Here is a 23459-nt window from a genome sequence, read left to right as displayed (position 1 = left end):
ATCTAAGACCTAATACCACCATAAAACTAGCTACCTGGCAAGAGTAGGCTGTTTTTTACTTGATATCAAATAACTCATTTTCACTGAGAACAAACTGAGGGTTGATGGGGGGTGGGAGGGAGGGTAGGGTGGGTGATGGGCATTGAGGAGGGCACCTTTTGGGATGAGCACTGGGTATTGTATGGAAACCAATTTGACAATTTCATATTAAAAAAATAACTCATTTTCTAGAAATCTCTCTAAAAATTAGAGGAATGAGTAGAACTGGGAATTTTGCTGTGGCAAAGAACAGCCCCATCAGAATGTTTTGCTCTTCTGAAGTACATAGGAAGAGCATCTTTTTTACGCGGTCATTCTGAAGCTAAAATAAACAGACCAACAGTTATGTATAGAGCCAGTGTGGTGTATTGGAAAAAGCATTAGGCTTAAAATCATACCTGGATTCAAGTCCAGTGCTGCCACTAACTGGCTGATTGAGTTACCTTACAGCAATTGTCTGAGCGTTAGTTTCTTCTGTAAAAATGCTTCTCCTCCCATGAAATGATTTAACAGTTTTGGGAGCTTTCCGAAAACTATGCGTTTCAAATGTAAGACATTGTTACTGCTATGTATATTAAGATACTAGCTCCCTAGTAACTTAGGTATGGAAGTAATGAAGTTTGGCAACATGTGGTGGAGGTGGGTGTCTCTGGAAAATCTTCATATTACTTTCTCCTTCCCTTTCCCCTAATTCTTGTTGTAAAGATCTTTAGGGTTTTCACAGATAGAGTTGCTTCCCTTGAGATATGCCTCTATGCTAAGACCTTACTATTTATGGAAAGAAGCATAATGTAATAGAGTTGGTAGGCCTGTGTTTGAACACCTGATCCATTTGTCTTCTGGATTAGCCTTCGGAAAAATTGTTTAACCGTGCCAAACTTACTTCTTCATCTGTAAAGGAAGAATATTAGCAATATAAACAGTACAACCATAGTAATAATATCTACCTTCTTAGGGATATTGTTGAGGGTTATTCAATAGCTACTCTATAATGATATTTCTCGTGAAGAAAGCTTTCTCCCTTTTAACTTTTCTCTGAGAAACTCCTTAGAATCCAAGACATTGCCTTCCTCTGGTGCCCTTGTGAATGGCCATTTGAGTTGTTCTTGCATGAGGGTTGCTCTTGATTCATCAGTAGTTAAAGAGGGGGAAAGTTCTATGACAGATTTTTCCCTGAATAGAGGGGAAAAACATGCAGTTTCACTGCCCAGTTGCTGCAGCCACCCCCACGGCCAGCAGGCCAGGGATGTAGGCTGGAAACAGCTGTACGTGCATTTTCACAGGCCCTGCATATGTGTGCGTGCTCTGTCTCTCCTCCTTTTTCTAGACATGCGTTCACTCTCAGTGGGTTAGGCCTGGGCATCTGCTTCTTCCTCCCTTGTAGCTGGAAGACAACTGTTTTAATTGGTCACGAGTAGTTGGTTGCAAACGCATGGGAAGTACAGACGATGAAAGAGGAACTAGTATAAACTGACTTTTTGAGCAGTTAAGCGCTGCAGTCTGTGGGGTTCTTGGAGCTTTTCTGACAGCACTGGCTGTCCTCGTCTGGCTGTTTTTAAACTCCTAGGTGGTTAGGTGCCTCCCCACGAGGCAGCCACTGCTCTCTGTATTGTCAGGACCCTGATTGTACTTCTTATGGTTTGTTTGAAACTTAGGGACTCAAGGAGTGTTCACTCAGGCCTTTTGGAATTACTGAGGTTATTTGAACAACCCTTTTAGCTATAGCACGGAAAGAAGTAGTCCCTTGCCCCTCAGAGCAGTAACATCTTAATTCTACTAGTGGTGTCAGGAATGAAATAGATTAATTGCCTCAACAGATACTCCCCAAAATTATTATTTTGGTAATAATAGCTTTAGCTTCCCCCTCCAAGGCTTGTTCCAGAGAAGATGATGAGGGGATTTACTTCAATTTGTTCACTTCCTAATTATCCGAACATAAGACATTATGCAAAGCACTACAGGTGATTGAAAGAATAAATACTTTCTTGGCTGCAAAGAACTTCTAGTCTGAGAAAGATGAGAAAAGGGTGTGTGTGTGAACACACTTAATTTAAAAGTGGGTTCCAAAGCCCATAGAAAAGGTCATTAAGGGAGTCTTGAAGAGATGTGGAGGATCAGTAAAGTTTTCATGGAATTAGCATTTCAGAGGATTGTGAAGCATAAGGAGGAGTTAGCCCCTTTATTTCCCCATTCTTACTATCGTACAACTGCTGTAAAAGAAACCTCCAACACCAACAAAGGGAAGATGGAGAAACACTTGACAATCCACACATTGGGTGATGGAGCCCACTAACAAAGATTAGGTCTTGTCCAGTATATTTATATTCCACAGGCACATCTTTTCATTCATTTGACAAATGTTTATTGACAACCTACTCTACACGGGCAGTGTTCTAAAGTGTTGGGATATACAGCAAAGGAACAAAAGATCCCTGCCATCATGGAGCTTATACTCTACCAAGAGAAGCAAACCATAAACAGTAGACACAGTAGGGGCACCTGGCTCAGTCGGAGGAACGTGCAACTCTTGATCTGGCGATCGTGGGTTTAAGCCCCACAATGAGTGTAGAGATTACTTAAATAAATAAATAAACTTAAAAAAAAAACAGTAGACACAGTAAATTATGTCTAAAAAGTTAGAAGTGCTATGGAAAATAAATAGAGTGGAACAAGGAGGATAGGAAGTGGTATGGAGGGGGCAGGGAAATGTAATTTTTTTTAGATAGGATGTTCAGTATAGACCTCTTTGAGGAGATCCCGTTTGAGCAAAACTTCCAAGTGGTAAGGCAGTTAGCCATGCAGAAATCTGGGGGAAGAGTATTTTAGGTAGAACTAGTGCAAAGTTCTGAAGCGAAACTGTGCCTCATGTGTTTGAGAAACAACAAGGAAATCAATGTGTTGAAGCGGAGTGAGGGAGGGGGGAATAGTAGGGGTTGAAGTCACAGAGGTAAGTGGGGCGCAGGGAGTGTCCCTATAGGCTGTTACTGTGGGTGAAACGGGGGAGCCATTAGAGAATTCTGAGCAGAGGAGTGACACAATCCAGCTTATTTTAACGGCATCGCTCTAGCTGCTGAGTTGAGGATAGATGGTGGGAGTGGGGCTGCCAAAGATAGGAGTGAGGACAAGTAGGAGTCTCACATAACACAGGTGACTGGTGATGGTGGCTCGAGCCAAGGTAATAGAGGTTTTGAAGGGAAATGCATCAGGATTTCCTGATAGATTTGCCAGGGGAAGAGGGGAAGCAGGTAGCATTTGAGATGTCTCTTAAACATCCAGGTAGAGATAGATATTGAACAGTTTGGATATAGAGGTATGAAATTCTAGAGTTTGAGAGAACGTTCTGGACTAGAGATAAAAATTTGAGTTATGGTCATATGTAGGTTGTATTTAAAGCCATAAGACTGGAAGAAATCACCAAACAGGTGGGCATACCTAGTCAAAAGAAGGAGAGCAAAGGCCGAGCCCTAAGGCATTCAAGTGTTAAGTCAGGGAGAGGATGGGGCGCCTGGGTGGCTCAGTCAGCTAAACATCCGACTTCAGCTCAGGTCTTGATATCATGGTTCGTGGGTTCGAGCCCTGCGCTGACAGCTCAGAGCCTGGAGCCTGCTTCAGATTCTGTGTCTCCCCTCCCCCCCCCCCCCCCCGCCCCTTCCCCGTTCACGCTCTGTCTCCCTGTCTCTCTTTTTCAAAAATAAATAATGAACATTAAAAAAATAAACAGTGAAAAAAATAAACATTAAAAAAAAAAAAAGTCAGCGAGAGAAGCCAAAAAGGAAACCAACAAGGAGTGACCAATGAAGTAGCAGGAAAACCAAGAGACGGTGATCCTAGGAAGGCAGTGAAGAAAGGAGAGGTAACTACGCTGGATCTTGCTGATAGGTCGAATACGTAGGATGAGGACTGAATGAAACCTTTGGATTCTCTGGTGACTATCACCAAGCCCAAGTCTTCTTGCTTAGGAAAGGACTAGGTAATTCCAGAGATTTGATTTCCATTATATCATTTGAATGATCACTTACCTGATTTTTCAACTTCTCTCCTCCCCCGCTCCCCCAAAATAGTACCACTCCTTTAAGTATTTGCTCATCGTCTTGCCCTATCAGTACATTCTGCGGGATTTTGTTTAATATTCCAACCTAGAGCCTACCAGATAAAGTTATCACATGAAATGCTACAAGCTTTTCATTTACTGTAATCTGTCATTCTTACCTGAATATTGAGGGTTTTTTTTATACCACTCTTAACAGTATTCTCAGGGCACCTGTGTGGCTCAGTTGGTTGAGGGTCCCACTCTTGATTTCGGCTCAGGTCATGATCTCACAGTTTGTGAGTTCAAGCCTCACTGTCAGTGCAGAGCCTGCTTGGGATTTTCTCCCCCTCTCTTTGCCCCTCCCCACTTGTGCTGTCTCTGCCTCTCAAAATAAATAAAGACTTTAAGAAAAAACTAAAAACAGACAAAAAACCCACAATATTTTCCTGGGGAACCTGGCTGGTTCAGTCAGAAGAGCATGCAACTCTTGATCTCTGGATCATGAGTTGAAGCCCCATGATGGGTATAGAGATTACTGAAAAAAAAAATAATAAAATAATTAAAACCTAAAAAAAAATTTTTAAGCATTTATTTTTGAGAGGATAGAGACAGTGTGAACAGGGGAGGGGCGGAGAGACGGGGAGACACCAGATTCAAAGCAGGATCCAGGTTCTGAGCTGTCAGCACAGAGCCCCATGCAGGGTTCAAACTCACGAACCGTGAGATCATGACCTGAGCTGAAGTCAGATGCTTAACCGATTCTCTCTCTCTGCCCCTCCTCTGCCTGTGTTTTTTTGCTCTCTCTCAAAATAAATAAATAAACCTAAAAAAATTTTTTAAGCAAACAATATTCTCCACTAGTTTCAATTTAACCATTTGTTAGGTCCTTTTTTTTAACGTTTTATTTATTTTTGAGAGACAGAGTGCAAGTGGGGGAGGGGCAGAGAAAGAAGGAAACACAGAATCTGAAGCAGGCTCCAGGCTCTGAGCTGTCAGCACAGAGCCTGACACAGGGCTCAAACCCAGGAACCGTGAGATTATGACCTGAGCTGAAGTCGGAAGCTTAACCAACTGAGCCACCCAGGAGCCCCTGTTGAGTCCTTATCTGTCCAATCCTCTTATTACTATGTTGGATATGTCAGCATAAATCTTGGAAGATCAAAGATATTTACTGTGTTCATGGGGGTCAATACTCTATTGCTTGGAAATGCAAATTTATCTCCTGCCATCTTAATTTCTTATCTTCCATCAGCCCCTTACAGTCATCTGGTCTTTGTTCCTGGTTCCTCACTACCACTTTCACACTTCACCTTCCCTAATCTCAGTGTTACCCATTGTTTCTCCTTCCCATCCTCACAAAAGTGTTTGTCCTACCCATTAATTAATAGAAGGGGGAAAAAATCCAAAAACTCTGACAAGAAAATTAATACTGGTATTTTATCCAGGTTGATTTGGGATTTACTTCATTACAAAATACTTAAGTGTCCTGTTCTATAGCCCCAAGTGCCACTGAAGACCTCTTCCCAATGTGATTGATAAATTGCTGTTAGACTAAAGCATCAAGAAATCTTGACCAGGTTGCTTTTACCTTTTGAGTTGAAAGCATAGTCATTCTTAGAGGATTTTGTTGAAACAAATAAAATTGACAAACAGAAGTAACTGAAGTTGGCAAGAAATGGGAATGTTGTCCTGACCCTTGAAAGTCCTAAGGGGACAAATCTCTGGCTGAATGTTGTAGGAAGAGGAGCATAGGTAAGGAAGGGGGAATGAGGGCCTATACACTTAGCGCCTTGTCTTCTCTGGAGGGACGCTTGGCCTTGGCATTTTAGAAAGGTCTTTATCAGGGTTCTAAGTAAGGTATTTTCTCTGAGTCCCTTGTGTTTCTTGGAATCTTGCTAAGATAGTCAGTTACTGATACTGGAATCTTATGAGAGGCCCACTCCTTTTCTTTTCTAAACTCTTGCAGTAAAATAGGTAAAGCCTATTTATAGCCTTCTTCACCTCCCTGGCATCCCTTCTGAACCAAAGGAAAGATGGAGATATAGCAACTTTGGCCTTGACTTAAAAAAAAAAACAAAACAAAACAAAACAAACAAAAAAAAAACCTACAAAATGATGCCAACATGTTTGGTTGGGCCAGACAGAGCAGATGGCCCAGCACAATGATCATTGGTTTGTACAGAAGTGTATAAACAAATGACAGCTCAAAAATGAGTAAGGTGGCTCTTCCCGGGTATGTGCTTTTTCATTGGTATCCATTATTAGTGATTAGGTCTTGACTCAGCTCATGGGGTGAGGTTGACCCTCACCAGTCCCGTCACCACAGTCTTAGAAATGATCCTGAAGGGAGAGTGTGTAGATTATGTAGTTCTTAGAAAAAAATATTCCCTGCCTGACTCCTGCCAACTTGATCCTGCTATCGATGGGCATGGTCTGGCTAGGTAATGGAGAGGGGAGACCCCAAGTTTTTACTGATAGTAGCATCTTGACCGTAGCCATTTCAGAATGAAGAAATCTTATTTATACAAATCTCCAGGAATGATAAAAATTTATTCTCTAAAAATCATTGTATCTAACTATATACTATCAGCTATATTCAATCATTCAAACCTGGAAACCAGGAGGACTATCGAGAACCTCCCTGAAACCCATTCATTTTTCTGATTTTGAGTACACAGCCTTGGATACCTTAAACACATGGCAGCCGTAATTCTTCCTGTACCTGTTTTTACATCAGTCTCTTGGTTCTATGGATTTCCTCTTTTTCAGATTTCCTAGGTATCAGTTTGGGTGGGAAGAAGGAGAGAAGATCTGTATTAAAATTGCTGGCGTGCCTGGGTGGCTCAGTCGGTTAAGCATCTGACTCTTGGTTTCAGCTCAGGTCAGGATCTTACAGTTTGTGAGTTTGAGCCCCCATGTCAGGAGTGTGGAGCCTGCTTGGGATTCTGTCTGCCTCTCTCTCTGCCCTTCCCCTACTTGCGATATATGTGTTTCTCTCAAAATAAGTAAATAAACTTAAAAAAATTGCTGCCAAGAAGAGAAATCAGATGAGGTCACATAGCATGGAAGAGCAATAGAAAGTTTTCCCATGGTCTCAATTTACAGATGTGGGTACCCTTTCACTTATTCTGCAAGTCCAAAAGTTACTGTAATTGTATTCCAAATAACCTTTAACAGATTAAGATCAGTTTGGTTGATAAAATTTAGTTCTGTGGTAGTTGATTCTTTAAGACATGACATCCTCTATCTGTCCTCCTTTGGTGGTATTTATTCTAGAATTGCCGTCTCCTGAAACACTGTCCATTCAACAAGTGCTTACTAAGCAGGTACTTTTTGGTTCAGGCATTGCGCCCCCAGTTCTAGGTACACAAGAGAGCCAGTTCTACTTTCGTGAACTATTCAGTGTTGGCAATGTCTTGTGGTGATACTGTGGAGCTTGTACTCAGGATGCCATTGGATAGAGTCTACCCCTTCCCCTTTCTTAAGTTGATGACTTATAAAAAAAAAAAAAAAAACCAACCCATATGATAACTGCCAGAAAGATTTAGAAAGATTTTATGAGCTTCAGACTCCATCCCTATTCAAATCCTTTCATCTCTTAAAGGCCACTGTTACAGTGGAAAGGATATTGGGTGTTACAGCCAAACAGGCTCTGGTTCATATCCTGACTCTGCCATTTACTAGCTGTATGGTTAGGAAGAAATCACTCACATTCTCTGAGTCATTTAAATTACTTTTCTTGGAGGCAGTAGGATTAAATAAGAGATCAGTACTAGGTTTAGCCCAAAGATTCTTTGCTAAGTGACTACCCCAGCACAGGTATGAGTAGAATTCAGAAGAAAACCATGAATGGGAATGCTACTTTTTGAATCAACCTTATATTAAGAAAAAAAAAAAAAAAAATCCAAGGGAAATCTTTGGGGGGTGGTAAGATCCCTATGTTGAGACGACTGGTTTAGATTCCCATGGATCTCTTGTCCTTAATTTTCTCAAGTTTATTTTTATTTTGATTAGGCTCAAGTTACCTTCCCCTCCTCCCACTCCAGTCTAGGAACCCAGTACACTCAGGCTGCCTAGGGATTCCCATCATGGCAGCCTACTTTAGTGCTTAACCTTTCCTGATCCATGAAAACACATTTATTCTATGGTCTAGTCACTCTCCAAGGTTTATTAGCAAACTTGATGATGTTGGGTTGAGATATGGATAACTTTAAGTATATTATACATCCTGGATAATTCAAACATTAATAATGTCAACTATGGTGGGAAAATTAGGCAAAGGACGTTTTTGTCACTTACCAAGTAGAATAAGCACCTAGTGCTAGTTAAGTGGGCACTACCAAGGAACAGATCAATGCAGTCTGAAAACTCTCACTGTCATAAAAAAGATATATATGTACATGGCAATAAAGAGGGATATCTTCCATGAGTCACAAGAGGAATTGTGTCAGGAGGCCAAAAGCAGAAGAAGACACCTTCTCCAGAACCAGATTATGTCTGGAGAAGGGATATTGTTCCTAGTCATTGTCCCTCTAGGACACTGAGATGAGAAATGTCTGGAATGAATGTTTAAACAAGGTGGAGTTGGGAGTGGGGTGGAGGTATGTGAAGCCAAGACTGCCTACTGATTGATACTTTGTGCCCTAGTGGTGCCAAGCTCCTGGTAGGGGCTAAGATGGTATTCATTGCTTAGATAAACAGATACTTATTTGTTTGTGTCTGAACGCATCACATTTTGCCAGTTGGCTGGGGACACAGGTTGGCTTACGTGTACTAAGCTGTTGATGGTTGCTCAGAAGCGACCTTGTTCAGAACATGGATGTGTATGTTGTGTGTGATGCCCTTACCAGTGAAGTTGAACCTTTGAGATTATTTCAAGTGTATAAATGATGACATCTTCATCTGTGTTATATGTTCCAGGCCTCTGGTGCTTTTCTCAGTCACTGAAGAAGAAAGCCTACAGGACGGTCCTTAAAATACAGCTTTCTATTAGTGGCCTCTTGATTTTAATACATATGTGACGGTTTTAAGGCCCTTACTCTAATTCACATTCTTAGTACTTGGGCCCTTCCTATTAGGGAAGTGGCCCAGATCTCCTTTCTTTATCCCTAACTCTCCCCATTATCAGGGTAATAAAAGGATTTTTTCCATTATTTTCCCCGTGGTTTTCATATGTTTGTTTTGTTTGCTACCTTCATCATAGAAATTGAGGGCAAGTAGATGAGAGATTTTTCTGTGCATTTAAGTAATTATATGCTTCTGGTTCTGCATGTCCCTGGCTCAGCTGCCTAACTGTTCCCAAGTAGTTCAGTCTCATTTTGCTCATGACTGGCCTTTTCTAAGGTAACACTTGGGTTCTATCTTGGGGATCAAAAACTTGAGAAATGTTTTAAGTGCCTGTGGCTTCATTGACAATGGAATTGCAGGGGGTGGGCGTGGGCAATGCTTACAGGCTAAATAAAGGCTCTTGGTAAGAGCACATATGCTGAGAGAATGTTTCATCTTCCCTCTTTCCATAGCAACTTTATCTGTAAGATTAAGCATTCTGCTGGTGGCATAGTTAATAAAAAATCTTGGCTCCAGTTCAGAACTGTTTGTCTGCCATTACTGGAACCTCTTTACTTTGCTCCATTTCATCATTTGATTTTTGTTTCCTTCTGTCTTCCCAGGTGGCATTGGTAGGGTGGTCAACGGAGCCTTCATGGTGCTGAAAGGGCATCGGTCTATTGTTAACCAGGTCCGATTTAACCCTCACACCTACATGATCTGCTCTTCTGGCGTAGAAAAGATTATCAAGGTGAGGCATCTTTCCCTTCTAACTGTTTTAAACAAATTATTACAATTCGTAATGGGAAGAAACTAGAACAATATATATAGGACCTCATATCTAAACATACTAAAGGTCTATCAAAATTCTCAATTATTTTGGGGCACTTGGCTGGCTCAGTCAGTAGAGCATACGACTTTTGATCTTGGGTTTGTGAGTTCAAGCCCCACGTTGGGCACAGATTACTTTTAAAAACCTCTCGATTATTTTCACATGCTACAGAATACTGAAAAATTGATATTAAAAAGAGTGGTTTAAAACCCTCCTTTCAGGACCTCTTTTAAAAATAGTCACCAGGCTTTGAAACTAGATGCCATTTGTATGCCACTACGTTGCCAATAGCTTTTGATCTGGAGTCTGATGAGTTCTGTTTTCCAAGCCTCATCTGGAAGCCACTGTCCCCTCAGTTACTCGGGTGCACTTTGCATTAATTGCTATGCTAATATGGCACAGACATAACTAAGTGACTGCCAGAACCATAGCTAAATTGTCTCAGAACATATCAAAAACCACTGCATGTGGCTGTGATTGAAGCTAAACACTTGCATTAGTTGCACATCGACTCAATGAACTGAACCCAGCCAAGGAATGTATTTGGAACCTGCAACCAAGAGACCAAGCCTGGCCTGTGTCCACAGAAGGACATCACTCACATTCCAGTAGTTAGTAACCCTTTTCCACATTGGAGAAAATGAAGGTTTGAGGCAAATGATAAATTCTTCAGGACTCATTGATAACTTGATTTTTAAGTAAGGATGGATGATAATCCCCCCAAAAGATAAAACTCCTCATATTTTATCCTAAAATGACATTGAAAACCAGTTTTCATTTTCTTCTCTTCTTTCCTCCTTCCTTCCTTTTTTCCTCCCTCCCTCCCTCCCTCCCTCCCTTTTTCCCTTTCCTTTTCTTTTTCTTTAACTATTCAAGTTATATCTGAGCAAGGGAAGTTGTCAGAAATGTAATGTTGGAGTATGGGTCGTATTTTTATTTATCCTTAATCCAACTTCCTTTATTTAAGTTTTGTTGGTCCTATGGATCAGGACTGACTTTCATGATTGCACATATTTTTCCACAGACCTGGAGCAGGACTTCTGGATCATTTTTATGGACTTTTTCTTTTTATAGATGATGAGATTTAAATGATAAACTACCCATCTGGGGTTAATTACACAGCTGATTAGCGGTAGTTAGGATAGAGCCCTGTTTCTTGTTCTTCCCAATGTCCTGTCACACTCCCATGCTGGTGGAAGGCAGCAGGCAGCCAGAGGCCCCTGCTAGAGGTGGTCATCTTAAGAGTCCTTCACTGAGCAGTTGTGGAGTTGGCTCTGTCCCTTGAATTGCTTTCTCTTCTCCTTTGGCCGATGACTAATGGGTTGGCACAGTAGCATGTCCTCTCTCGGCCTGGTGACGTCATTCTCTTTCTCAGAGCCCAGCTTGGACATCTCCTTTAGAAGAGAGATTCCTGTTTGGCTATGTACTCTGGGATGCTTCTGTACTTAGTCTCCCCATTTATTGTTTAGTCAACTGGAGGCCTTACCCTAAAGGTCATGTTTGGAAACTAGCCAAGTTCTCAGAGGAGAAAGAGAAGAAAATGTTTTCTCTGGGAGGTTATCCAGACTTAACTATGGAACTCACTGCTTCCAGGTTCCCATGGGGTCTGAATGCTGCCCTACCAAGAGGCCTGATTAGCCATTTGAAACCTTAAGTCAACACAACTGGTGCCCTTGAATAGTTATTTGAGTCTGTTTCCCATCTGTCAAGTAAGGATGCTAACAGTGACTTGCCATCCAGGAGTGCCTTGTGAATTACCTGTGCCTGACAATTTCTGACTATTTTAATAAGTGTCACTTTCCTGCTTGCTATTTCTGAGAGGACCAATGGCCCCAAGAGCATAATGTTTTAGCCCAGTCTGAGCTCTTTTTTCTCTCCACTTCACCTTCTCCCTTGTCCTTTACTGCTGCCTTTTTAACTCAGAGTAGAATCCCTGCTGTCAGGGCCAACCTCTTCTCACCCATAACAGTTTTCTAACTCCCTGAATGTCCACACTGAGCAAACAAGGGGGTTTGTTTTGTATTTAAACACAGAGGGGCAAGATAGGACAAATGCTGACATTTTTTTCCCTCAAAGACCAGTATTCATTTATTCAATTATGATACTTGTGACATTTATGATATACCTGTGTATGCCATTTGTGCTAGGGCCTATGGGGAACATAAAGGAAAAAAAAGGTAACGCAGGTCCCCCAGGAATTGATGACCCAGTAGGAGAGACAAGAAGTAAAGATAATGAAAAAATGCAATACCTACATAAGAGATATAAACAAAATGCTCTGGGGGAAAGAGAGTTTTCCCGTCTGTGGTAACCTCAGGCAGGCAATATTTGAACTAGATTTTGAAGAATAAAGACTGTAAAAGGAAGAAGAATAAGATACCAGGAACATTCTAAGTAGAGGGAATGGGTAGTTAATTATTTCATTGAATCAGTAAATATTTATTGATCACCTACAGTGTTCCAGGCATTATACTAAGAAATAATACTCAGAAACAGTGAAGTGTAGGACCTGTTCAGAAAATGATCCTGTTTGGCCAAAATGAAGTGCACAAGAAGAGAGATCTAAGATATAAGGCAGGAAGGTTAGCAAGAGATGGGCCCAGAAGGTCTTGGAAGCCAGATTAGAGAGTGTGGAGAACCCTTGAGTAGCAATTTTAGGTCTCTGTCTGTATAGATTTTCTTGGTAGATGGACAAATTTCTTTTTTTTTTTTTTTTAATTTTTTTAATGTTTATCATTTGTTTTTGAGAGAGAGAGAGACCAAGCATGAGCAGGAGAGAGGCAAAAAGAGAGGGAGACACAGAATCCGAAGCAAGCTCCAGGCTCTGAGCTATCAGCACAGAGCCTAACATGGGGCTCAAACCAAGGAACCATGAGATCCTGATCTGAGCCGAAGTCGGACGCTTAACTGACTGAGCCACCCGGGCACCCCTGACAAATTTCTTAATTTAGTACAATATCACAAAGAGAAGAAGGCTTAGAACTGCTACGTCAGGCTTGTCATGGTCACCTATGTAGATCAGAACACTTGCTACTTAATTGTTTTCCATTTTGATGATGTTTAAATAAGAATTGAACTGCATCTTTTTCCTCAGCAGCCTTTTTTTTTTTAATGTTTATTTATTTTGAGGGAGAGAGAATGAGGAGGGGAAGGGCAGAGAGAGAGGGGGGGAGAAAGAATCCCAAGCAGGCTCCACACTTTCAGCACAGAACCTGACGTGGGGCTTGAATTCATGAACTGTGTGATCATGACCTGAGCCGAAATCAAGACTCAGATGCTTAATGGACTGAGCCACCGCAGGGCCCTACCCTCAGCAGTCTCTTGAACTAAACTTTTCACTGGGCTTGGAGAAGAACCTGCTCATCCCTCCTTTTCTCATGAACCTTGCCCCTAGAGGAGTCATATCTAGCCACATTTAACATGTTAGCAACAGGAAGTTGTGTTTTGGGGGCACCTGGGTGGCTCAGTCGGTTAAGCATCCGACCTCAGCTCAGGTCATGATCTCGTGGTCCTTGAGTTCGAGCCCCACATCGAGCTCTGTGTTGACAGCTCAGAGCCTGGAGCCGGCTTCAGATTCTGTGTCTCCCCCTCTGTCTCTGCCCTTCCCCTGCTCATGCTCTGTCTCTCTCTCACTCTCAAAAATAAAGATTAAAAAAAAATTTTTAAAAGAAGTTGTGTTTTCGTTGCTTTACTTCTGAGTTGTTTCAGTGGAAAGAAATAACCACTTTCACAAATATTTGAAACTGACATTTTAAGGATGAGGACTAAGATAATAGCGACGGTCAGTCCTTCTGATGTTCAAAAGTCTCTTTGAGGATGGGTCTGAGACTTTCTAGTTAAGGTGTTCAGCTGCCAAGTGAAAGAGAAAGCACCATGTTTTGTTGTGCTGTGGTATAGGTTATGTCATTTTGTCATTTTCATTTCTACAGATGAGAAAAGAGACTTTCGAGAGTGAAGTCATTTGCCCAGGCTATGTGAGGCCACAGAGCTGGGGTTCCTACCCCTTCTGTCAGCCCCAGCAGCTCTGTGCTACAAGTCCCTTGAGGACTGAAAACTGGCTGTCTGGCATGATGGTTTTGTTTTGCTCTGAATCCTAGGATTGGATAAGACCCATCTAATTCACTGTTTAGATCAGGGGGTTGAGCTTTATCCAAGGTTAACCAGCTAACTAGGAATTGAGTGGGAACCCACACTCAAGTCTCCTGTCTCCTGATCCAGTGGTTTGTTCCATTACTCTAAGCTTCAGGAATGAAAGTCTACCTCAGCTTAATACATTCCAGAGCCCAAATAAAAGCTGACTTTCAGTGTTAATGATTTTCATTCCTGAAGGAAGAAATAGGAGGCTGGGTAATAGATCAGAAAGAACCTAGAAACTGGTTTGTTGGATAGTTGGACCAGCATCCCACCTTCAATATTTTGTACTTCTGTTAACAAATTCTGTGTTTCTGTGATGCACATATAGATTCATCTTTATATTAGATAACATGGTTAGTAACATTTCACCATTTTTAAACTGAGAAAGTAAGAGATCTGGCCCAGAATATAGAATGAGGCCCCAAAAAGTCCTAAGGACTTTGCCTTTGGAATCCCTCCAGTTTCCTTCCTAAGCCACCAAACTTTTCCCTTGGACATTTGTTTGCAGAGATAGTCATTCGTAGCTTGAGCCTGTTGTTGAAGGCCATATCTGAATGTTTCCCAAACTCTGGGTCTCACAAAGAATTTGAGAATCTCCTCAGAAAAATCCTTTATTTTCTGCTACTTAAACTTTTTTTTTTTTTAAGTTTTTTTTGGGGGGTGCCTGCATGGCTCAGTCAGTTGAGCGTCTGACTTCAGCTCAAGTCATGATCTCACGGTTTGGGAGTTTGAGCCCCACATCAGGCTCGCTGCTGTCAGCATGGAGCCTGCTTTGCATCCTCTGTCCCCCTCTCTCTGCTCCCCCCACTTGTGCTCTCTCAAAAATAAATTTTTTTTCTATATTTATTTTTGAGAGAGAGAGTGGGGGTGGCGCAGAGAGAGAGGGGGAGAGAGAATCCCAAGTAGGCTCTGCCCTGTCAGCAACAGAGCCCGATGTAGAGCTCAAACTCATGAACCATGAGATCATGACCTGAGCCGAAATCAAGAGTCAGATGCTTAACAGACTGAGCCACACATGTGCCCCTCCACTATTTTCTAACCGTATACTAGTGTTTCTTAAATGTTGGTCTCCCCTTGTTAAAAATGCAGAGCCCTGGTACCCAGTCGTGATGTAGTGAATCAGAATCTCTACGGGTGGGACTCAGGAGTCAACACTGTTATGACTCTTCAGGTGATTCTTGCGCACTTTGGGGTGTGAGAACCACTACTTAAACCTCCCCTGGGTCACATAATGAAGATGGAGACGGGAGAACGCCTGAGGAGTTGTGGGCAGGGAACAAAGTCAAAAGAAGAATAAATCTAAAGTAAGAATTGGTGAAAAGAGCTAATTTAGGTTTTTCTAGCCCCTTTTGAACTGGGGATCCTCCAAAGAGATTCTGCCTCCCAGAAGTTGCAAGTTAAGCATGGGAAGGGTTGGGCCTCAGGAAAGTGCTCATAAGGAGGTGAATTTGTCCTTGGATAGCTTTGGGGAAGCAAAGGCATTGTCTTGATCCAGGTTAGAGAATGAAGAGCCCTGTTTTCTGGGTTGGGTGCCTAAAGATAGACACCAGCCTGTCAGGCAAGAAAATCGCCTGGAATTTCATCTGAGTTGCCATGGCTACCGGCTGATGTAACTGAGCTTCTTTGAGCTGCTCCATGGACCAGTCTGGCAGTCAGGTGAAGCTAAGCATTCTCATTTGCAGTGACAGCTTAATTACCTTGAACTGGATTTTTGCATAACTTATTCCACTTGTAAAGTTGGGCCTTTGCAGTCAGGCACACCTGAGTTTGAGTCCTACCTAGCTCTGCCTAGATCCTCTGGTTGTCAGCCTGTATCTCTGGTGATAGAGTGGAGGCTGTTAAAGGGTGGGTCTCCGGTCTTGGGGTGTGTGTCCTACCCATTCCTTTAGCTAACAGAAGAGTTGGGGAGCAGGCCAGCAGCAACCTGGTTAAGAGAACCCAGTTTCCCGGGTAACTGATGCCTGCATGTCCAAGAGGGAACTGCAGTGTAGGCAGTTGGCTATTCTTATCAAGCTCCACAAGCAATTCCCATTAGTTAAAAATAGAAATGTTGCAGTTGGGGAGAAGTGGAGTTATAGGCTGAAATACTAACTACCACGGAGGACTGACTGCTGGGTCTGTTTCCACTTTGGAAAAGTGGCACCTCCCTGTGCACAGTTTCAGTCTTCTGAGAGTTTTGAGCACGTTGGCCAATCTTCAAGTCTTCCCCTGCCCTTCAAGATTATGGAGGGGGTTGTTGTAATTTCCACGCTACTAACACAGGAAGCTAAAGGAGAGGGGGCGCTGTAGGGGAGATGGCGTGTCACTGTGCTGCGCCTAGAGATGGGACTTCGCTTTCCCGACACTAGGCTGATGCCGTGTCCTAGACGATGCTTTTTCCAACATCGGACTCTAGAAGCCTGGGTTTTCATGTGTGGCCCACATAATCCGGTCTGGTAAAGAATACGTTTTTAAAACTGGTTAGCAAATCCTGGCTAAATGACAGGGGAGGGTCCGGAGAAACTCTGCCTTAGTGTTCTTTATCACTACCAGCTTTAGAGTACCTCCCAATCAGGCCTCCTTGGTTTTGTTTTTGCCTTCTGTGCAGATCTGGAGCCCATACAAGCAGCCAGGATGTACAGGAGACCTAGACGGACGGATTGAGGATGATTCCCGCTGCCTCTATACCCACGAAGAATACATCAGCCTTGTGCTGAACAGCGGGAGTGGCCTGTCACACGACTATGCCAACCAGTCCGTGCAGGAAGACCCCCGGATGATGGCCTTCTTTGACTCATTGGTGCGCCGAGAGATCGAGGGCTGGAGCTCTGACTCGGACAGCGACCTCAGTGAGAGCACTATACTCCAGCTGCACGCTGGGGTCAGCGAACGCTCAGGCTACACTGACTCAGAGTCCTCAGCCTCGCTGCCCCGTTCCCCTCCACCCACGGTGGACGAGAATGCCGACAGCGCCTTCCATCTGGGGCCCCTGCGGGTCACCACCACCAACGCGGTGGCGTCGCCTCCACCGCCGCCCACGTGCGAGGACGCAGCCTCTCGCCAGCAGCGCCTGTCTGCCCTGCGGCGCTACCAGGACAAACGCCTCCTGGCCCTCTCCAACGAGTCCGACTCCGAGGAGAACGCCTGCGAGGTTGAGCTGGACACAGATCTCTTCCCCCGGCCGCGGTCTCCCAGCCCTGAAGACGAGTCCAGCAGCTCCAGCAGCTCCAGCAGCTCTGAGGACCAGGAGGAGCTGAACGAGCGCCGAACCTCCACGCGGCAGCGGAACGCCATGCGGCGCCGACAGAAGACACCCCGGGAAGAGAGGCCCACCCCTGCGAGCAAGCCCTCCAACACCTACATTGGAGAAGACAACTACGATTACCCCCAGATCAAAGTGGATGACCTCTCCTCCTCCCCGACGTCCTCCCCTGAACGGGGCACTTCCACCCTGGAGATTCAGCCGAGCCGAGCATCGCCAACCTCCGACATAGAGTCGGTTGAACGAAAAATTTATAAGGCTTACAAGTGGCTCCGCTACTCCTATATCTCCTACTCAAATAACAAAGATGGAGAGAGCTCCCTCGTGGCTGGGGAGGCCGACGAAGGGAGGGCCGGAACCAGCCACAAGGATAACCCAGCCCCTTCTTCCAGTAAGGAAGCCTGTCTAAGCATGACCATAGCCCAGAGGAACCAGGACCTGCCCCCTGAAGGTCGCAGCAAGGATGCTTTTAAAGAAGGGACTTCTGCTAGAAATCCCAGCAATGGCTCAGGCCATGAGCACAGCAGCCACCCTTGGGCAGAGGCGCCAGAAGATACCTCACAGGACACTAACAATGGTAGCTCTGTAGAACATTCTTTCGAAACCAAGAAGCTCAATGGAAAGGCCCTGAGCAAGGCCCTAAGCAGCCGGGCTGAGGAGCCGCCCTCTCCTCCTGTCCCCAAGGCATCTGGCTCCACTCTCAGCAGTGGGTCTGGCAGCTGCCCCAGGACCCAGTCTGATGACAGTGAGGAGCGGAGCCCCGAAACCATCTGTGCCAACCACAACAATGGACGCTTACACCCCCGCCCCCCTCATCCCCACAACAATGGGCAGAACTTCGGGGAGCTGGAGGCAGTGGCCTGCTCTTCCCCAGGACATTCGGACACTGACCATGATAACTTGTCCCTGACAGGGACGCTCCTACACAAAGATTGTTGTGGGTCTGAAATGGCCTGTGAGACCCCCAGTGCTGGAACGAGAGAGGACCCCACTGACCCCCCAGACACAGACAGCAGTAGGGCTGTTCACGGCCACAGTGGCCTCAAAAGGCACCGAATCGAATTGGAAGATACAGATTCAGAGAATTCCTCCTCAGAGAAGAAATTAAAAACATGATAAATACAAAGGGAAAACAAAAAGCTATGAAAAGTAGCTTTACAAAGAAAATTTTTAATCCTGTTTAGTGAACGCAGAGAAAAGGAAAAAAAGTATTAAAGGCACATAAAACCAGGGCCTGAGATTTTGTGTCTGATGCTGCTCCCTTCTATTCAATAATGGGTCTGAATGTTTAGCTGGTCACTGGCTTGTGCTGTGTAAGGAGAGGTGGGGGGGAAATCCAAGTGACTCCTTTCTAGTAAGACTTGAGCATCGCGTACCTGTGCGTTTTGTTAAAGTAAATCCTTGTTGAGACATTTGACTTGTTCTTGTGTGTGTTCACCGGCACGTGTGAGCTCATTGTCTCCGAGGCTTTTCTTTTGGTTCTCCATCGGGAAGGATCAATGGATCTGTATCTTTTGCCATCTCACCTTGTTTACATGCTGTCAGTGTTCTGGTCTTAATGGTGAGTGCCTGCTGAATCTGACTGCCCTGCCAATGAGTTGTGGATTTATGCTGAAAAAATGAAGGGGAGAATGGAAACAAGCCTTCCATGCTGGAAGGAACACATGGTTCCTTTCTGAAGGAAACTTTCCTTCCATGTTTTCTCTCAGTAGCACTTCTTCATTGAGCATTTAATGTGGACACACTAAAAGTGAACTGTATTTAATGCTAATGGGAGGTTAGCACTTGAGATCAGATTCCAGAGAACGTAGATTCCTGGTCAACTTCACCCATGGCAAATTGAGCAGTGCTGGGCCACACTCTGTATGGAGGCCATGAACTAGAACTAGTTATGGGGGACTGCTTTAACCAGTTAGGTACTACTTCCTAAGAGGAGCTCTTGAGGCCAGCGGGCACTTCCTTGGCCCTCTGTGATGAAGGGAGGGGGAAAAGGCAGCTCTGAAGAGCTTGGTGCTCAGACGATTTAAGCAGATGTCATAGGTATGTTCATGAAGAAGTGTAGTGAAGAGCAGAGTGTGGTGCCATGTTCTTTTAATTCAACCCAAAATGCTTGGTCAGAATTGAAGGAAACTGGCATCTTCCCCGGGCTTGCAACTAGCAGAGGCTGTGGTGTTCTGACTAGATCTTGCAGAGCAGTAGGCATCTCTTAAATAACCGATTCCTGTTGAGTTGGTGTGTTAGGAGGCAGAGAAGAGTCTCTGGTTTAAGGCTCCTGGCTCCTGGCAGAGACTGCATTTCACCGAGAGGGGGAAAGACCAAGAGATTTTCAGCATCACAGTGGTCCATCCTTACAGTCACTTGGTCATAGTTACACAAAGCAGGAAGACCTAGGGATGACCAGATATCTCGTCAGCACAGATGTCATGAAAAAGCAGAATCGTGGCAAGAAATGAGGAAGAGAGGGAAAGAGGCACACTAACTTTTCTTGGGTGCAAATGTGCTAGACCACTTGGGGCGCGGCCAGCATTGGCGTAGAGAGGACCGAATGTGTGACTGATCCAGTGTTCCTTTTAGAGAAGGGCCCGTCCTACTGGGACTGGGACCATGTGGAGGATGAAGACTTGGATGAATTTAGGCGCTGGGGGAAGAAGGATTATTTATAAAAGGAAGGTTGTTGATCTCAGCCAAAAGGAGATATCATCTGGCTAAGCTTTGTGAAAGGAAAGACGTGCCTGGTATGTGTGATGTGACTTGGGTATGAAAACACTGTCTTAGGAGAAGGAGATGAGGGACTATGAGTAGCAGTGGAGATGCTTACAATTTAACAACTGTAATCTCACGGGGGCGGTGGGGGGGGGGGGGAGTGGGAAAGTGATTCTGTAACTATTAGAATTACTTTGGATTTGTAATGAAAATGGTTCTATGATTTGTCTTTGACTATTCGCAGATAATTGTAAATTCTGGTTTTATAAGCCCAAGTCATTTTACATTTGCTTTTCCAAAATTTATTAAATTGGAATTTTTTAATCCTTTATATACAAAAAAAAGATATCATCACTCAGTGTGTGTTTCTCTTCCCCTTCCTAGTCAGCCTCCCTAATCTTTTTGTTTTACCTAATCAAGTAGGTAGCCTCTTCTGATTTCTCTTAGGACAATCCACTGTTCCTAGAGGAAAAGAAGTTAAGTTCCCTTGGGAAACAGCCACTTGGTGGTTATTGTTTCCAAATGCAGAACTTGGTCTTTCATGTAAAAAGCCTTAATTTCATTTGAGTTCTCAAAAGAGAAGTCAAAGTTCATTCTGGTTCAATTTTAGTGTTCAAGAAAGATCATTTTTAGCAAGGATGTCTCCTATCCTTGGGAGAGACTCTTCCCAGCACCCCAGATTCCACTTGCTAGGAGATAAGCCCACAAGACACTCACTGGAACAGGCTGAGAAATGCTTATCTCCATAGCCACTCCACTCTCACTTCCAGAAATCTCCTGTCTTGTGATCGTAGGCCTGGAAACCTGGCAGGAACCACTTCCAGAATCCTTGTGAACTGAGGCCCCAACTTTGGAGGCACATTTGATCCCCAAAGTCTTTCATGATGGTATTTTTACTAGCAGGACAGACGGCACTGATTAGATTAAGAACTATTTGAAAGTGCCTCTTATGTTTTGTTTTGTTTTTTTTCCTGTATCCTGTATATAAATTTTTTAAGTGGCTGGTCCAGAGAGGTAAAACCGTTTCTTTCCACTTTATTTTCTGCCTGGTTTTGTAAGTAATTCCTGTGTCTCTAGGACAGCAGTAAATGAGTAGTTGGCTTGGGGCAAAAGAAGGTTGCAACTGTGCTTGATTTACTAAGCCAGGAATCCCTTGTTTGTCAAGGTGCCTTCCTCTGCTGAAGCCTTACCTCCTCACAAGCCCCTCCTCTTGTGACTCCCAGCAACGCTAGCTCTTCTCTTGTGTATATGCAAATAAACCTATTATTCACTTCTCACGGCTTCCTCTTCTCTTCCAGGGAAGACTTGGTTGCTTAGACACCCCCGATCCTTCATTTCTTTCCTGTTTTAATTCTCGCCTAGTTGAAACTCAATTCAAAGCCACTCTGAAGACTAGAAGAAAAACTGTGGTACTCTACATCCATGCCAATGGTCATTGCCACTTCTAGGTATGGGACAAAGGTCACATCTGGACAATAAAATGTAGGGTAGGAGGAGGTATCTACTTGGTCTCCTTTAGCAGGCTTGCGTGGACTCAAGAATAGTGAGATCCTGGAATTAACCCTTTTATTGGCTGGAACGGAGGGAGTGATGCAGTGAAGTAACATTACGAACGACCCCAAAAGAGTTTTTGATGTTTCCGAATAACAAGTTGCTTTTCCTGCCCTGTTTCAGGCATGCTTTGCAAGCGTTTTCCTTTAAAAAAAAAAGAAGAAGAAGAAGAAGAAAAGACCTTCCATATCTTGCCTGTAAAGCTGCCGTTTTTAGTTAACTGAAAAATTCTTGCCAACCAAGACTCTTGTGAGGAAGATAGACACTTCTAAAGGAAGGCCATCCACCTCTTACGACCTAAGCAAGGCAGTGGGCCAGGGTTGAAACACTAAGGTGAAGTGAGGCTCCATGAGTCCAGACTTGCCTACAGCAGCAAGATAATGGCTTTGGACAACCTGTGCAGTTCTCTCAGGTGGGATATTTCAGTCTAAGTGCTCATTTGTGCTTGAGCACTCATACCAGAATGAAAGAACATGAATTCAGGTGGCTTGGAAGTAATTTTGAATTATTTCACATGTAACAGAAGAAAACTGTAAAAAGAAATCTGAACCATGTGCACACTAATTGCAATTCACTCTCAGTGCAAAGGTGGTAAGATGGTTCTCAGAACTGGAGGCTGAGAGGGACGCCTGGGTGGCTCAGTCTGTTAAGAGTCTGACTTCGGCTCAGGTCATGATGTGGCAGTTCAAGAGTTAGAGCCCCTCGTCGGGCTCTATCTTAACAGCTCAGAGCCTGGAGCCTGCTTTGGATTCTGTGTCTCCCTCTCTCTACCCCTCCCCCACGCACACTCTGTCGGTCTCTCTCAAAAATAAGTAAGCATTTAAAAAAAAAAAAAGAACGGAGGCTCAGAGGCAAAGATGAACTTCCCTGGGGCCAGCAATGACATGGCAAGAGACCAGCTGCAGGGTTGCTCCACTCCATCCCCTCAATGGGGTTACCTTGAGCTGTGCAGAAGGGTCCTTTGGGGCTTGTTGACAAGACAGTCCCATTGTAAGGAAATGGGATATCTAGTATTTAAAATTACTGAAGTTGGGAAACGAGCTCCTTTCTGGAACCCAAAGCCATGAGCTAATGGAATGTTCCAGTTGAAGTATAGAATGCTAGCTTCCAAGTCTCTTTCTAGCTGGATTTGTTAGTACCCCCACCAAGGCTGGAGAAAGGCAATAAACCACCAAGATATCTGGGTGCCAACCCAGGATCCTTAGGCATGAGACGTTTTTGTGGTCGAGGGAAGACTGCAAGGGAAGAAATGAATGCTAGGTGAGTTCAGCAGCTTTCCAGATCCACAGAACTAGCACTGAACATGTCATGGACTGGCCTCTAAAACACTTGGTTATCAAGATTCCCCAGAATCCCCAAGTAAATTGCTTCATTTCAAATGAAAGTCAAGGGGAGTCCTGCTGGCTCAGTTGGTGGAACGTGTGACTCCATATTAGGGTCATCAGTTTGGGCCCCACATAGGGCGTAAAAGATTACTTAAAAATGTTAAAAAATAAATAAGAATATAATGGAAGTCCATAAACATGCAGGATTGGTTTGGGAGAAATTCTCTTTGCAAGAATGCATTCATTCCATGAAATACTGATCGTATAATGACCTGAACACCAACACACTTAAGCATGCCCAAAAAACCAGATGAGTGTGTGGCTACTGGAGATTGCATAGGTTTTTATAGGGTAACAAACATCCCCTTGACCAGTTCTAGACTGGTTAATGATGATATTTGAGGCCTACCCCCACCACCATTTCTTACTTTCTTTTCATGTCAATGTTTTCTAACATTTCTAGTCTCTCTAAGACCCTACCTTAAATTGTTAAACCTTACTTCTTTTCTTTTCCTCCTAAGAGAGACCTGTGACTAGCAAAATAAGTGGATTCTATAC

General features: G+C 43.8%; 1 protein-coding gene across 3 annotated transcripts in view; it reads left to right on the top strand.

Moving 5' to 3' along the window:
* Window positions 1-21302, top strand: part of DCAF5 (DDB1 and CUL4 associated factor 5) — a 105843-nt gene extending 84541 nt beyond the window's left edge. For all 3 annotated transcript variants that reach the window (XM_019451422.2, XM_019451419.2, XM_053889532.1), the window contains exons 8-9: window positions 9739-9866; window positions 16669-21302. In XM_019451422.2, the coding sequence (XP_019306967.1) occupies window positions 9739-9866; window positions 16669-18438 (1898 nt within the window). In that variant the 3' untranslated portion in view covers window positions 18439-21302. The remainder of the gene's footprint in view (window positions 1-9738; window positions 9867-16668) is intronic.
* Window positions 21303-23459: the final 2157 nt, after the last annotated feature.

This window comes from Panthera pardus, unplaced genomic scaffold (genome assembly GCF_024362965.1).
Source record: "Panthera pardus isolate Hobbes unplaced genomic scaffold, ASM2436296v1 HiC_scaffold_24, whole genome shotgun sequence".
NCBI classification, from domain to species: Eukaryota; Metazoa; Chordata; class Mammalia; order Carnivora; family Felidae; genus Panthera; species Panthera pardus.
This window is presented reverse-complemented; position numbering and strand designations above follow the sequence as displayed.